At 44.6% G+C, this 12,801-nt stretch overlaps 1 protein-coding gene across 1 annotated transcript in view; it reads right to left on the bottom strand.

Annotated features, from left to right (window-relative positions):
* The window catches only part of LOC146075610 (triacylglycerol hydrolase DDHD2-like), a 71,415-nt gene that overhangs the window by 6,898 nt on the left and 51,716 nt on the right, over positions 1-12,801 (bottom strand). Inside the window, exons 13-15 of the mRNA XM_083185015.1 lie at positions 9,197-9,316; positions 2,534-2,689; positions 2,328-2,430 (exon numbers count right to left, since the gene is read on the bottom strand). Of these exons, the coding sequence (XP_083041141.1) occupies positions 2,328-2,430; positions 2,534-2,689; positions 9,197-9,316 (379 nt within the window). The remainder of the gene's footprint in view (positions 1-2,327; positions 2,431-2,533; positions 2,690-9,196; positions 9,317-12,801) is intronic.

Here is a 12,801-nt window from a genome sequence, read left to right as displayed (position 1 = left end):
GGGCAGAGAGGGGAGGAGCCAGCACACCCTGTTTGAAGTTTATGTGCACAGGCTCCTTTGGACCCCATCAATACCCATAGTCATAGGCATGCGCACGGGGGGTGCCGGGGGTGCACAGGCACCTCCTAATGACCCCCCGCACGATTGCCGACGTTTCTAACTGTTTTTTTTAAGGCTAAAGTTCGCCGCTCCCCCTGCCGCGGAAGTTGCACAGTGGGGGTCACTAAGGGCGGTCGCCGGCAGAACTTTGGGGTACTTGCTGGTGCTGTGTTTGGAGCTCATTAAATATCCGGCAGCAGGGAACATCGCGCGGTGGCAGAGGCGGGCTGATGCGAAGGCAGTACTGGAGTTACAGTACCTCAATACCTGAAAAGTAACTCCCCCTGCTCGTCGATCAATCAGATCAGTGTACCAAGTCTGAGACAGCGTAGCTCAGGCTGCAGACTGTCACTGCATATGACGCGGCAAAGCCTGGGCTGACTCACTAGTAGCGCGCAGCTCCACTGTGTCCTCTCCTTGAAAGTTCCGGCAAGTGGGTTCCTCACTTAGTTCACACCATCTGCTGGCATCTCCTTACTGTCTATCCTCCTAACAACCCCTACCCCCCCCCCCCCCCCCGCCCCCACCACCACTCACGGGCTGCATGATGTAAGAGCCCCTGCAATACAGAGCTGCTCCAGGTAACTGTTCTCTGACCTGTGCTCCTCACATTCAGAGATTAATTGTATACTCTCTGTCTCCATGTCTCTCTCTCTGTGTACCTATCTCTCTCTCTCTCTGTACCCTCTCTCTCTCTCTCTCTGTACCCCCCCCCCCCTCTCTTTCTGCATCCCTCTTTTTTCTGCATCTCTCTTCCATTTCCCTCTCTTCCTATGTTTCTATGTCCTTCTCTTATTCTACTCCATCTCTCTCCTCATGCCCCCCTCTCCATGTTTATCCACATTCCCTTTCTCTCTTCAGGTCTCCATCTCTCCCCATGTGCATCCTCATATACTGTATATTACAGATTCAAATATGTGGAAAGCTTTTTCTAAAAATCCTGCATTTTCCCCTGAGCGCTAGTCTTTCTCTACATGTCAGATGTTTTATGTTTTTTTCATTTATATTGTTTAAAAAAAAACACACATTATAGCTTAGCCTGATGCCGGAGTGCATCACTACCCAAACCATTTCAATACTGCCTTTGCAGATAGATAGAGGCACAATTAATGCTGGTGCATTGCATCAGGGCATGCCACATTAATGTGGCGGGATTATCTGGAAGGGGCACCAACAAAAATCCTATGCCTAGGGCATCCAAATAGTTAGGGCCGGCTCTGTGCCATGGGATGGGATCAGATTTCTCTTCCCGAGCCCTGTTCTAGCTGCCACAGCCGCCGGTGCAGTGCGGACTGTGACGGCTGACTTCAATGCTGTCTCCATGCTCTGACCTGTCCCAGAGTCCTCCTGAGCCCTCCGGGTATGTAACCCCCATGGCATCGAGCATGAAGGCCATAGCAATTAACATGTAGGTAAGCAACACTTATCTGGCATCATATGCAATAGCCATTACGGTGTGTGGTATAATGGGCATTACGGCGTGGGGCATAATGTGTAATGGGCATCACGTGTGTCAAAAAATGTGTAATGGGCAACACAGTGTTTGGTATAATGTTTATTGGGCATTACGGTGTGTGGCATAACATGTATTGGTCATTATGGCATGTGGTATACTTTGTAATGGGTGTGTAAGGTGTAAGGCATTACTGTGTAAATTTTATCCCTGTTAGCCCTATTTAAGAAAAAAATTGTCAAGCCCTGGCATAATGTGTAATGGGCATTATGGTGTGTGGAATTATGTGTAATGGACATTATGTGTAAAGGGCATTACAGTGTAAATGTTTGCAGATCTGTCGGCGTGCACTGTCCCTGTTTCTAGTATGTGTGTGGAGGGGAGTGATTAATTCTGAAACCTATATACATAAATAAGTCACATTCTATTTAGTTTGCACTGACGCCTAGGAGGCGGTGATGGACAGGCCCCTCCAATGGTGCACCCCCTAAGAAAATGGGCTGCGCACGCCTATGCCCATAGTACTAAGTGAATCCACAGTATCCCTTACGGATGATAGAGCAAAACAAAGTACAGCAAAGAGAGGTGTTATAATAGTGGAAGGAGTTTCAGAGTTACAACTCTAGAAAACGAATCCAAACTTTTAAATGGAACAGCTACACCACAGTAGCCCTCACAGGATGCCAGAGAAGTGGTATTGCTTAAATAACATACGTTAGGTTAACAAAGAAAATGAAGTGGTAATGAAATCAAATACAAAGTGGAATGCAGTTACCTAAATGCATTCTCTTCCTGCCTTTATGGTGAGGTATCAACATTGGCTCAAACTCCTCTTCTCTGAGAACCATTGGTTCAATTCTGTAGGCAACTGGGTCAAACTAGAAATACAAGAGCCAGAAAAAAAATTAGGACATATACTCATTTACTCATTTTTTGCATCTGGCATGGTCATTCATATAAAAAAATAAAGACTATACCTACCGGATGATAGATATTAAAGAAATGTTTGCATGTGGGATACTGATAGTTGGGATCAATCCTCTTCAAACCTCGTACAGTCAGGAACATTCCAATGGGGGAACCCCAGGCAAAGAAAATCTGTGGACGGAAGCTAAGTTGGGGGTAATCGATTCGAACCTGAAAATAGATTAAAATTAAACATGTCTCATTGATTAATTATTTTATAGTATACTGGAGTAAAGTTCTTATTGGTATTGTTCTGACAAGCAATCCAACTACAGCAGTGGTTCTCAACCTCAGTACTCCCACACAGTTCACATTTTCTAGGTCCCCCAGCAGGTGCACTCATTACTGGCTTACATATTTGAAAAAATCCACAGGTGGAGCTACCTATTTCACTTTCACACAGGACTGATAACTCCTCCTCCCCCTCTTGGGCTGCCAGTACATGGAGCAATGACAACAATAGCTTCCAACAGGAAGCCATTCTGTGCAAATCGCCAGTGCTACATTGCTTCTATGGGCTGCTGCCTGTGCAGCCCAGAAGCAAATATTCTGCAGTAAGCATGCCCAGACTTCAGTGAGTCACTCAGTGTGATGCAGCTGAAGGAAGGTCATACTTGCCTACTTGCTGGCTGCCTTTTCCAGGAAAAAGCTGCTCCCTAAACCTGCCGCTGATTGCATTCGAGTGATCATACTGTATGTAACTTGTGCAGAGAGAATTACTGCACAAGTTTGACTTCAAAGTGAGATCTATATTGCAGTGTAAAAATAAAGCAGTCAGTATTTCCCCTGCACAGCAACAAAATAACTCACCCAAATCTAAAGCTGGCCATACATGTACAGATTGATTGTCAGATTGGGCTGATTGGGACAAAAAAATCTGGTAGTATCAGAATGGCAGTTTTTGGCAGTTTTCCAGAATTTCAAAGCAAATGGTCAACTGTCATTTACGCTCATCCATAACCAGGTTTTTGCTCCAACCAGTCAGATCTGACAATAAATCTTTAGATGTATGGCCAGGTTAACTCTCTCTACACATCTTCTTCGAAAAAGAGCAAATGAGAGAAAGAGAGAGTCAAGAAAGAAGTAGTATGCACAGGGGTAAAGAGAGAAATGGATGAGAGGGGGAAGAGAGGGAGGGTGTCAGAGAGGGGGAGAATCAAGAGAGTGCGCCGGGTGTAAGGGAGATAGAGACTGTCAGGGTAGAGAGAGAGAGAGACGCAGTGAGAGAGACCATGTCTGTGACTGTATTACAGGGGTCCAAATATAGGTGGTTCTACACTTCAGATGTATCAAGCTTCAAAAAGTGATCAAATGGCGAGTGATAAACAGCCAGCCAATCAGCTCTTAGCTGCCACGTTACAGGTTGGGTTTAAAAATGGCAGGTAGGAGCTGACTGGCTGGTTGTTTATCACTCTCCACTTTATCACTTTTTGAAGCTTGATACATCTGGCCCTTGAAGTGAAAGAGGGGAGGGAGAGGGATGGGGGTAATAGAGGGGGAGGCTCTCAAATGCTGGGAGGAGGGCAGATGTGGGGCAGAAGGTGAAAAATGAAAATGGAAGCATGTTTGTTGGCAGAAGCAAAGGGAAGGGGTGGATAAAAGGGGAAAGGGAAGGAGCAGATCTTATCAGTTAGAAGTAGTGGGACACAGCTTTATCACATAGGAAGCTGACACAATCCAGGGGAGACAGAGGAGGTGAAAGAACCTGTCACTTACAGGGGGGTTGGTAGGAACACACAGGTGAGGAGGGTGAGGGCAAAACACTTGACATGCAGGAGGGGGAAGTGGCACCTTTAGATCCAGTGCCCACGACCGCCCACCCTCAGCTGGTTACCTGCTAAGCATGGTTTGGGAGATATCCTGCTTTTCTTGTGACCCCTGGCCATATGCCTACACACAGGCAATGGCAGTGCAGAAAGCCGGTGAGCGGTAACCAGCTGAACCTGAGCTGCTGTATTATTCGCAAACTTCTCTTCCCTGGCCCTGCATGGAAATATGGAGCCGCACAATGCTGGGCAACACCCCGCCCCACCCGCCCATGGCCGTGCATTACCTGGTGGCACCTGGTATACCACTTGCAATGGAGGAGGAGCAGCAAGGGCCTGATACACCCGGCTTCTCCTGGTGCCGGACAGCCAGGGTCTGCATCGCAGGCTCTGCATCGCAGGGTCCGGAGGAGGAATAGCCTGCCTGGGAAACAGAGAAGGCAGCTGCAGCACCCTCTACAGTATGGTGGTCTACGCTGCGGCTGGCCTTATCTGTACCTGCCCTTGTCCCTGCCTCCTTCCATTTTGCAAGGAACGAAAACTCGGCGCTGCAGGGGCTGGCGGGCCAAACTATCAGTAAATAATAACAATAATTCAAAGGGGTGCAGAGTGCCTGCTGGACCCTCGGGCCCCCCAGCGGCCGAGGCCCATAGCAGCTTCATCCCCTGCACCCTTTATAGTTACGCCACTGGTAACCACTGGTAGTCCCACTTCCTCCATTTTATTAATCTCTTATAAGGCACAGTGTCAAACGCCTTTGAAAGATCCAGGACAAGTATATAGTAAATGAAGACAGTTGCGTCATATCAGGGGTAAGGGCACTCCACTTAAAGTACCACATAAAGTCTACCATACTGTACATAACCTCCAAGTGCAGACAAATAATAATAATCCGCATAGAGAGCACACTCCAGACTCTAATGAAATATCCAGCAAGAAAATTAATCACCATATTCATAGATAAGTTGATGTTTCGGGCTGATGACAGTCCTTTGACAAGACAGCTATGCAGCAAAGCAGGGGGCAGCGTGGTGTGCTTTGCCTGGTGCACCCCTTTTAAAGGACAATAACACATCTAAATGAAATCACTTGTAATCTACAAACTACGGTGGCTACAAACTCACCTAAGCCTGTATCGCCAGGTAACCGCCATTACAACACACATGCCGCACACCAGACACCTCCGTACCTGGAAGTGACGCACATGCCAGAAGCGTCATGGCTGTGCGTTCCACGGCTGCCGGAACTCAGCACCTGGAGCGCATCGCGGTCTGTCAGCTGTATTCGGTAACAGGGGCAAATAGGAAATTACATATGCATTCCATTTGACATATTGTGGAATTGTGGAACGCATACATGTTTACAACTGTGTCTCTACTATCTATTCGTGGATAATCCAGCGCTTTCTTAGACTCAAAATGTCTAACACTGAACGGATTATATTCCCACCCTCCCGCATAAAATCCAACCATCTCTCATCCTAACCTTCTGTTTTTTTTTTGTATATTCATTTTTTATTGAAAAAACATAGAAATACAGAAATAGTGAGTTGAGTAGCTCCATATAAAATGAATATTCAGGCAGTCAATATTTCTCGACGCAGCGAGAAGAACAATTCTATAGTTCTAAATGGTCGGGTGTTTACTGTAGCTAGAGTCCCGAAACTATGAAAAAAAAAATAACTGTGTACAGAACAGAAGAACTTGGGAGCCAAGAATGTCATGTTATGAGTATTTCCATATTACAAACATATGAAGAAGTGGGGGGGGGACATATAGAGTGAAGAGAAAGAAGGGTGAGGGTGTAAGCTGGGGTGGGGTTTTACCTTTCCCAAGGTAAGGTGAGCTAGTAAAAGCGGTTTAACGCTAAAGTAATCTGACAATATAGTTAGTTATTCTGTTTAGGAGGTAAAGCTTTTGTATTCTTGACTTTCCTTATATTCCAGCCAGGGAAGCCATGTGGTCATGAAACCTAATTGTTTATCAACAGAGGATAGCATCGTGTCCTCCATATTCATGTAGTAGTCAATTTTAGTGAGCCAGGATTTCTGTGTGGGAGGGGTTGTGGATTTCCATAGTGCGGGAATTACGGCTCTTGCGGCATTACTTAAGTGTCTACACAATGAGGATTTGTATAGAGAGATCGGGGTAGTGGAGAGATTAAGTAGCCAAAAGGCGGGAGTAGAGGGGAGGGGGATGTGGAGTATGTCCTGTGAGATTCTTATAACTTCTGCAAACTACGGTGACCAGAAAGGTGTGATGAGTGGGCATTCCCACCAGACATGTAGTAGTGTCCCGGTGGCACTTTTGCCTAACCTTCTGTTTATGCTCACTGCTACCGCTTCTGTGTCACCCCGGTCTGTCTTATCCTCCCCTTTAGAATGTAAGCTCTCACGAGCAGGGCCCTCTCTCCTCATGTACTTTTCATAGAATATATACATCTCTGCCACCCTGATATTTGCTTCAGTGTCCTGTCCCCTGATGTAACTATCCTTATTTACCATGTACTTGTCCTAAATTGTCTGGTACTGTCATTCGTTATTTGTTTTATGCTCATTTATGTATGTTAAGCACTGCGGAAACCTTGAGACGCCATATAAATAAACAATAATAATAATAATAATAATAATAAAAATAATGTTCATCAATAAACAGATGTGACAAACTTATGCAACTGTTCTCACATAGTAATCATCAGTAACCCAGACAGTGGCGTAACTATAGCTCCGCAGCCCCCGCGGTGGCGGGGGGGGGGGTGCAGAGAAATTGGGGGCGCCGCCGGGGGGCTGCGGGGCTATAGTTACCCGCGGTCTGCGTCTCGCCTGGCTCTCTGCCGGGACCTGCCTGACCGTCACGGTCCCGGCCGGCTCCTGCTGCAATGAAAACTGACAATTAGAAAATGGCTGCCCCCATACTGCAGACAGTTTTCTGTCTGCAGTATGGAGGCAGCCATTTTCTAAGAGTCAGTTTTCATTGTAGCAGCAGGACCCGGCCGGGACCGTGACGGTCAGGCAGGTCCCGGCAGAGAGCCGGGCGAGACGCAGACCGCGGGAGCAGGTACGGGGGGGGGGGCAGGTTAGGTGTGTGGGGGCGGTGAAAAAACTAGCGGCGGGGGGCGCAAAATAGTTAGTTACGCCCCTGAACCCAGAGACATAAAGAGGATCATCCTAAGTATATTGTTTAAACAAACAAATTTTGTATAGGTATTTTATATTTTATAAAGTTTTAATATAATTCTTAAATGTTTAATTTTACTATGCCAATTAATTAATGAGTGGAGGCAAGCACACTCCATGTCCACATCAGTATATATCGTAATAAACAATACAGAGGCTCACAGATATTTTCTGACAGTTACATATATTACAACACATATCACACAGACCTTATGTACTGTGTATAGACTGGTAATGGGTATCAGTGTCTAGCGGTGCCCACAGTCCACAGGCAACACTAATGTCGACAAAAGTCTATTTTTTGGGGACTATTTATCCATGATAAAAGTATCATATGTCAAGTGCCTTGATTGCTTTTCCACCATGGCAAGACATAACTATGGGAAAGAGTAATTAAAATAATAAAAAAAAAAAAAAAAAGTACTTTTCTGGAACAAACCATGTTGCGATTAAAGAGGAACACATATACATTTATATTGTATTGTCCCTCTGTCTGATTTTGCATGTAGCCCAGATTTAAACAACTTTATTTTTATACTGCAATTTAGATTTCAGTTTGAACACCCCCACCCAAATCTAACTCTCTCTGCACAGGTTACATCTGCCTCATCTGAGGTGCAACATGGTTTTGACAACTTGTGTCCTATTTTTCTTAGCTAAAAGAGCTGAATCAGTTGAAGCTGAAGCTAATGCCACTTTCCCACTGCAGCTAAAAAACGGTAAATTGCCGATTTTCAGCGCAATTTACCGTTTTAAGGCTGCAGTGGGAAAGTGCCAGAGTTGAAATACCGTTTAAAGCTAAATGGTATTTCAACCCGTTTTTAAAGCAGAGTCCTACACGTTAAAATAACGTTTAAGAGGCAGTAGGAATGCCTCTTAAATGTTATTTAGCCTCCAGGCAGTCCCAGTGCCTGATGAGACCTAGTAGTTCTCACTTTGTGCATGTGTAATGAGTGCACGTGCATAATAAAGAGCCGCTCATTACATATGCGCATATGTAATGAGCGGCTCATTATTATGCACGTGCACTCATTACATATGCGCAAAGTGAGAACTACTAGTTCTCATCAGGCACTGGGACTGCCTGTACCCTGCATGGACCCCCGCTGCCTCCCCACTGCCCTGCATCCCCGTGCAGGTAAGTACAAGGGGAGGGGAGGTGGGGGCACAGGGCAGGTACGGGGGGATAGGCACTCATTACACTTGGGGGGGGGGGGGGATGGATTAGGCACTCTTTACACTGGGGGAGGGGGGGGGGTTAGCCACTCTACATTTTACACGGTTCACTGCAATGGGAATGGTGCTTAAATGGTATTTAAAACGGTAATCTGCTGCAGTGGGAATGCTAATACCGTTTTAAATACCATTTAAGATTACCAGTACTTTAAGCTGGTCTGCAGTGGGAAAGCAGCATGAGTGTGGTATTTTCACTTGCTTCACATTGCTTAGTGAACAATTCAGCCTATTTGGTTGTTGCCTATATTGTTAGTTGTTTAACATACAGTATTTGATCTATCTGCTTATCAGCACCTTAATCAAGGGAAGGTTTTATTCACCTTATGTCTGACACCAATATAAATGTCCATCAAAATAAGAAATGCTGTCTATAGACTACACAACAGCATTTAGCCACCCACAGCATTATACTGTAAGTGTAGGATAGTTTTAGAACGTACTAACATGATCCCCAGTATCCTTACAGCACTATATTGGAGGGCAGGTTTGGTGAATACTCACCTGTCCAATTCGAACATCAAAGTTTTCATAATTCACCACATTGAAAATGCTGCCAGATGTCAGGGGAGGTTGCGTTAGGTCACTCGTCAGAGAGGTTTCCGCAGCTGTGCAGTTAGACTCCTGTGAACATGAACCACAGAATAATACCATTATGCATTATTACATTTACATCAGTATATCTCATTCTATAAATATTGTTTTCAATAATCTGAACGCCATCCAGGACACGACCATCTTGGTACAGAACATAAGAGAAGCATGAACCAGACTAAAAAGTTAAGATTAAAGCATCCAGAGGACCCGGATAAATGAAATAGAGAAACTATTTTACAGGTTGAGTATCCCTTATCCAAATACCCATTATCTAAACCAGGGCTGGGCAATTGCGGCCCTCCAGATGTTGATGAACTACACATCCCAGGATGCTTTGCATTAGTTTTGCTATGTGGCCATGCTGAAACTGATGCAAGGCATGCTGGTATGTGTAGTTCCTCAACATCTGGAGCCGTCGCTTTTATATGTGCTGCATAGAACGGAAATAGCTTTTGGCTGTAGACTTTTGTATCCAACAGAACTCAATAGAGAGATCACTGTGTAGCACAGGTCCTTAGAGAGCCAGTGACGGCCCAGGAAAATCTCTGTCACTTTTAGACTACACCCTGCAGCGTCTTGTTGGAATTATGTGTGCAGTATATGCAAAATCGGCGGCCTAAGAAATCTCTGTCGCCTGTAAACACCTTCTTGCAGCATCTTATTGGAATTTTTATATAAAATCGGCGACCTAGAAAAGTTCTGTCGCATTTAAAAACAACGATTAGATACCATCCCCGTCATTTTTTCAGAGGATCTAATACCTCTAGAGATTTGTTCATTGCCCCTGATGAAGTCCTGAGGGACGAAACGCGTTGGGCTGCGGACACCTGTGAAAAAGCTGATGACTTTTTTATTGATTGAAAAAGTTTAAATACCAGTGTCATAAGCGCACCTCCTATCCTTTGTTTTTATATATATATATATATATATATATATATATATATATATATATATATATATATATATATATATATATATATATATATATATATATATATATATATATATATATATATATATATCCGCACTCGCATCACATCACAGTGCAAAGGGGGGATGCTCCATAAGATGGGAAGACATCATGAAATATAGGAATAGAATGGGCACTCACCAAGGTCTAGGTAATCAAAGTGTTATTTTATTTGCATCAAGTCGACATACCATCCGACGTAACGACACGTTTCGGTCTAAATAAGACCATCATCAGGAATAGTGCATCCAAAATACAGAACATCAGCAGAACAACAACCTGACATCCTTCCCCAGGGACGGATGTCAGGTTGTTGTTCTGCTGATGTTTTGTATTTTGGATGCACTATTCCTGATGATGGTCTTATTTAGACCGAAACGTGTTGTTACGTCGGATGGTATGTCGACTTGATGCAAATAAAATAACACTTTGATTACCTAGACCTTGGTGAGTGCCCATTCTATTCCTATATATATATATATATATATATATATATATATATATATATATATATATATATATATATATATATATATATATATATATATATATATATATATATATTGTGGGGTTTTAGCATCAAACGGGTAGGCACAGGTGAGGATTTGGCACAGACTTAGACAGTGACATCACGGCTTGGGTCCAAAACAGGGCTTGCCTGAGTTTTATTGCAGCACTCAGAGCAAGAAACTAACAACAGCCTTTACACTTCAGGCAAAACAGAAAACAAAAACCTGCTCGTCTGAGCTCTAACTAAACAGAATAAACGTCCCTCTCTATACCAGGGCCACACTATGTGACACTGGACACACACAGCAGATATAGACCAAGTAATGCAGTACTTACAGCCGTGTCTCTCTCTAGCAGCAGCTTACTGCCTCCAACACCCAGGGAGAGAGAGAGAGCTCTAAGGAGAGGGCTGACTCCTTTTTAAAGAATCAGGTGTTCTCCTGATTACCAGCCCAGGACAGAACACCCTTTGTAAGCCGGAGCTTACCACACAGATTGAAATAGCCTGCAGTCTATATGCCATAAGACAGGATTCTAGGGGAAAAGTACCTGCCGTCTATGACTTTCCCTGCCACTGTCTTACATACCCTCCCCCTCTGTTCGAACCTGTGGGGTCGGACACTGTCTGCCAACTGGCAGTATGTTCGGGATAGGGCATCGGCATTACCCTGAAGCCTTCCTGCTCTGTGTTCCACTGTAAATTTGAAATTTTGCAAATTGAGAAACCATCTCATGACCCTTGCATTTCTCTCTTTGGCTTGGTACATCCATGTAAGTGGGGAGTGGTCAGTGATTAATCTAAAGGAGCGTCCTAAGAGATAGTACTTTAGGGATTCAAGGGCCCACTTGATTGCTAAGCACTCCCGCTCGACTATACTGTAGTTTCTCTCCGTAGGTGTGAGCTTCCTGCTCAAATATGTTACCGGGTGTTCCTCTCCACCAACTTCTTGGGAGAGGACAGCACCTAGTCCCACATCAGAAGCATCAGTCTGTACGATAAACTCTTTTTTAAAATCTGGAGTGATCAGGACTGGTTGATTACAAAGGGCCACTTTTAATTCTTGGAATGCCCTTTCAGCCTCTGGGTTCCAGCTGACCATAACTGCCCTACCTCCTTTGGTAAGATCGGTTAGGGGCGCTGCTATGGTTGCAAACTGGGGAATGAACCTACGGTAATACCCCAGAATTCCCAAAAAAGCCCTGACTTGTTTTTTTGTCGAAGGACGAGGCCAGTCTTCAATAGCCTCCACTTTATTTATTTGTGGCTTTATTATACCTCTCCCGATAACATACCCCAGGTAACGTTTTTGGATCTCCCCAGATATGGCCTGTCTACGCGCTTCTGGTACTCTATAGGGCTTTAAGCGTACCCGAACTCCAGGTTCGGTGACAATGTCATGTTTTATGGCTGTGGTGCGCCATGGAAGTTCTGAGAACACATCATAATTCCTTTGTACTAACTCTTTAGTTTCCTGCTTCTGGGATTTGGACAGGGTCTCTGACACCCGCACCTCTGGGCTATCACTAGAGGGGGCACTTACAGCTGTCAGAGTCTCTCTGTCTTTCCAGGGTTTAATTAAGTTCACATGGTACAACTGTTCTGGCTTCCGTTTACCTGGTTGATACACTTTATAATTTACACTTCCCACTTTTTTATCTACCCGATACCGTAGATCCTGGTTAATGGCCATCTTTGGGAACTCTTTGTCAGCATTGGGGTATTGGGGCTCACCATTTATGACTTTAGGATTTTCCCTAGCTCTTAATAAGGTGGGATCTCTAAGTTGAGCAGTCCCAAAATTATCACGTGACATCTCTAGCTCAGGCATGTCACACGCTTCTTCCTGCTCCTCAGCTTCACCTGCAAGAACAGCTAGGGGAAAACGGTCAGATTCAATAGTGGTAACCCCTACCGTTTGAACCTCAGTATCCTGATCAAAAGGCTCAGGACTAATCACAGGGCACACATTCTCATTATTAACATCATTTCTAGTGCAGTGTACATTCTTTTTCCACAAGTCCCAGAACAATG

This window comes from Crinia signifera, chromosome 4 (genome assembly GCF_055691185.1).
Source record: "Crinia signifera chromosome 4, ASM5569118v1, whole genome shotgun sequence".
NCBI classification, from domain to species: Eukaryota; Metazoa; Chordata; class Amphibia; order Anura; family Myobatrachidae; genus Crinia; species Crinia signifera.
Note: the sequence above shows the minus strand (reverse complement) of the source record. Positions and strands in the feature narration are given on the sequence as shown.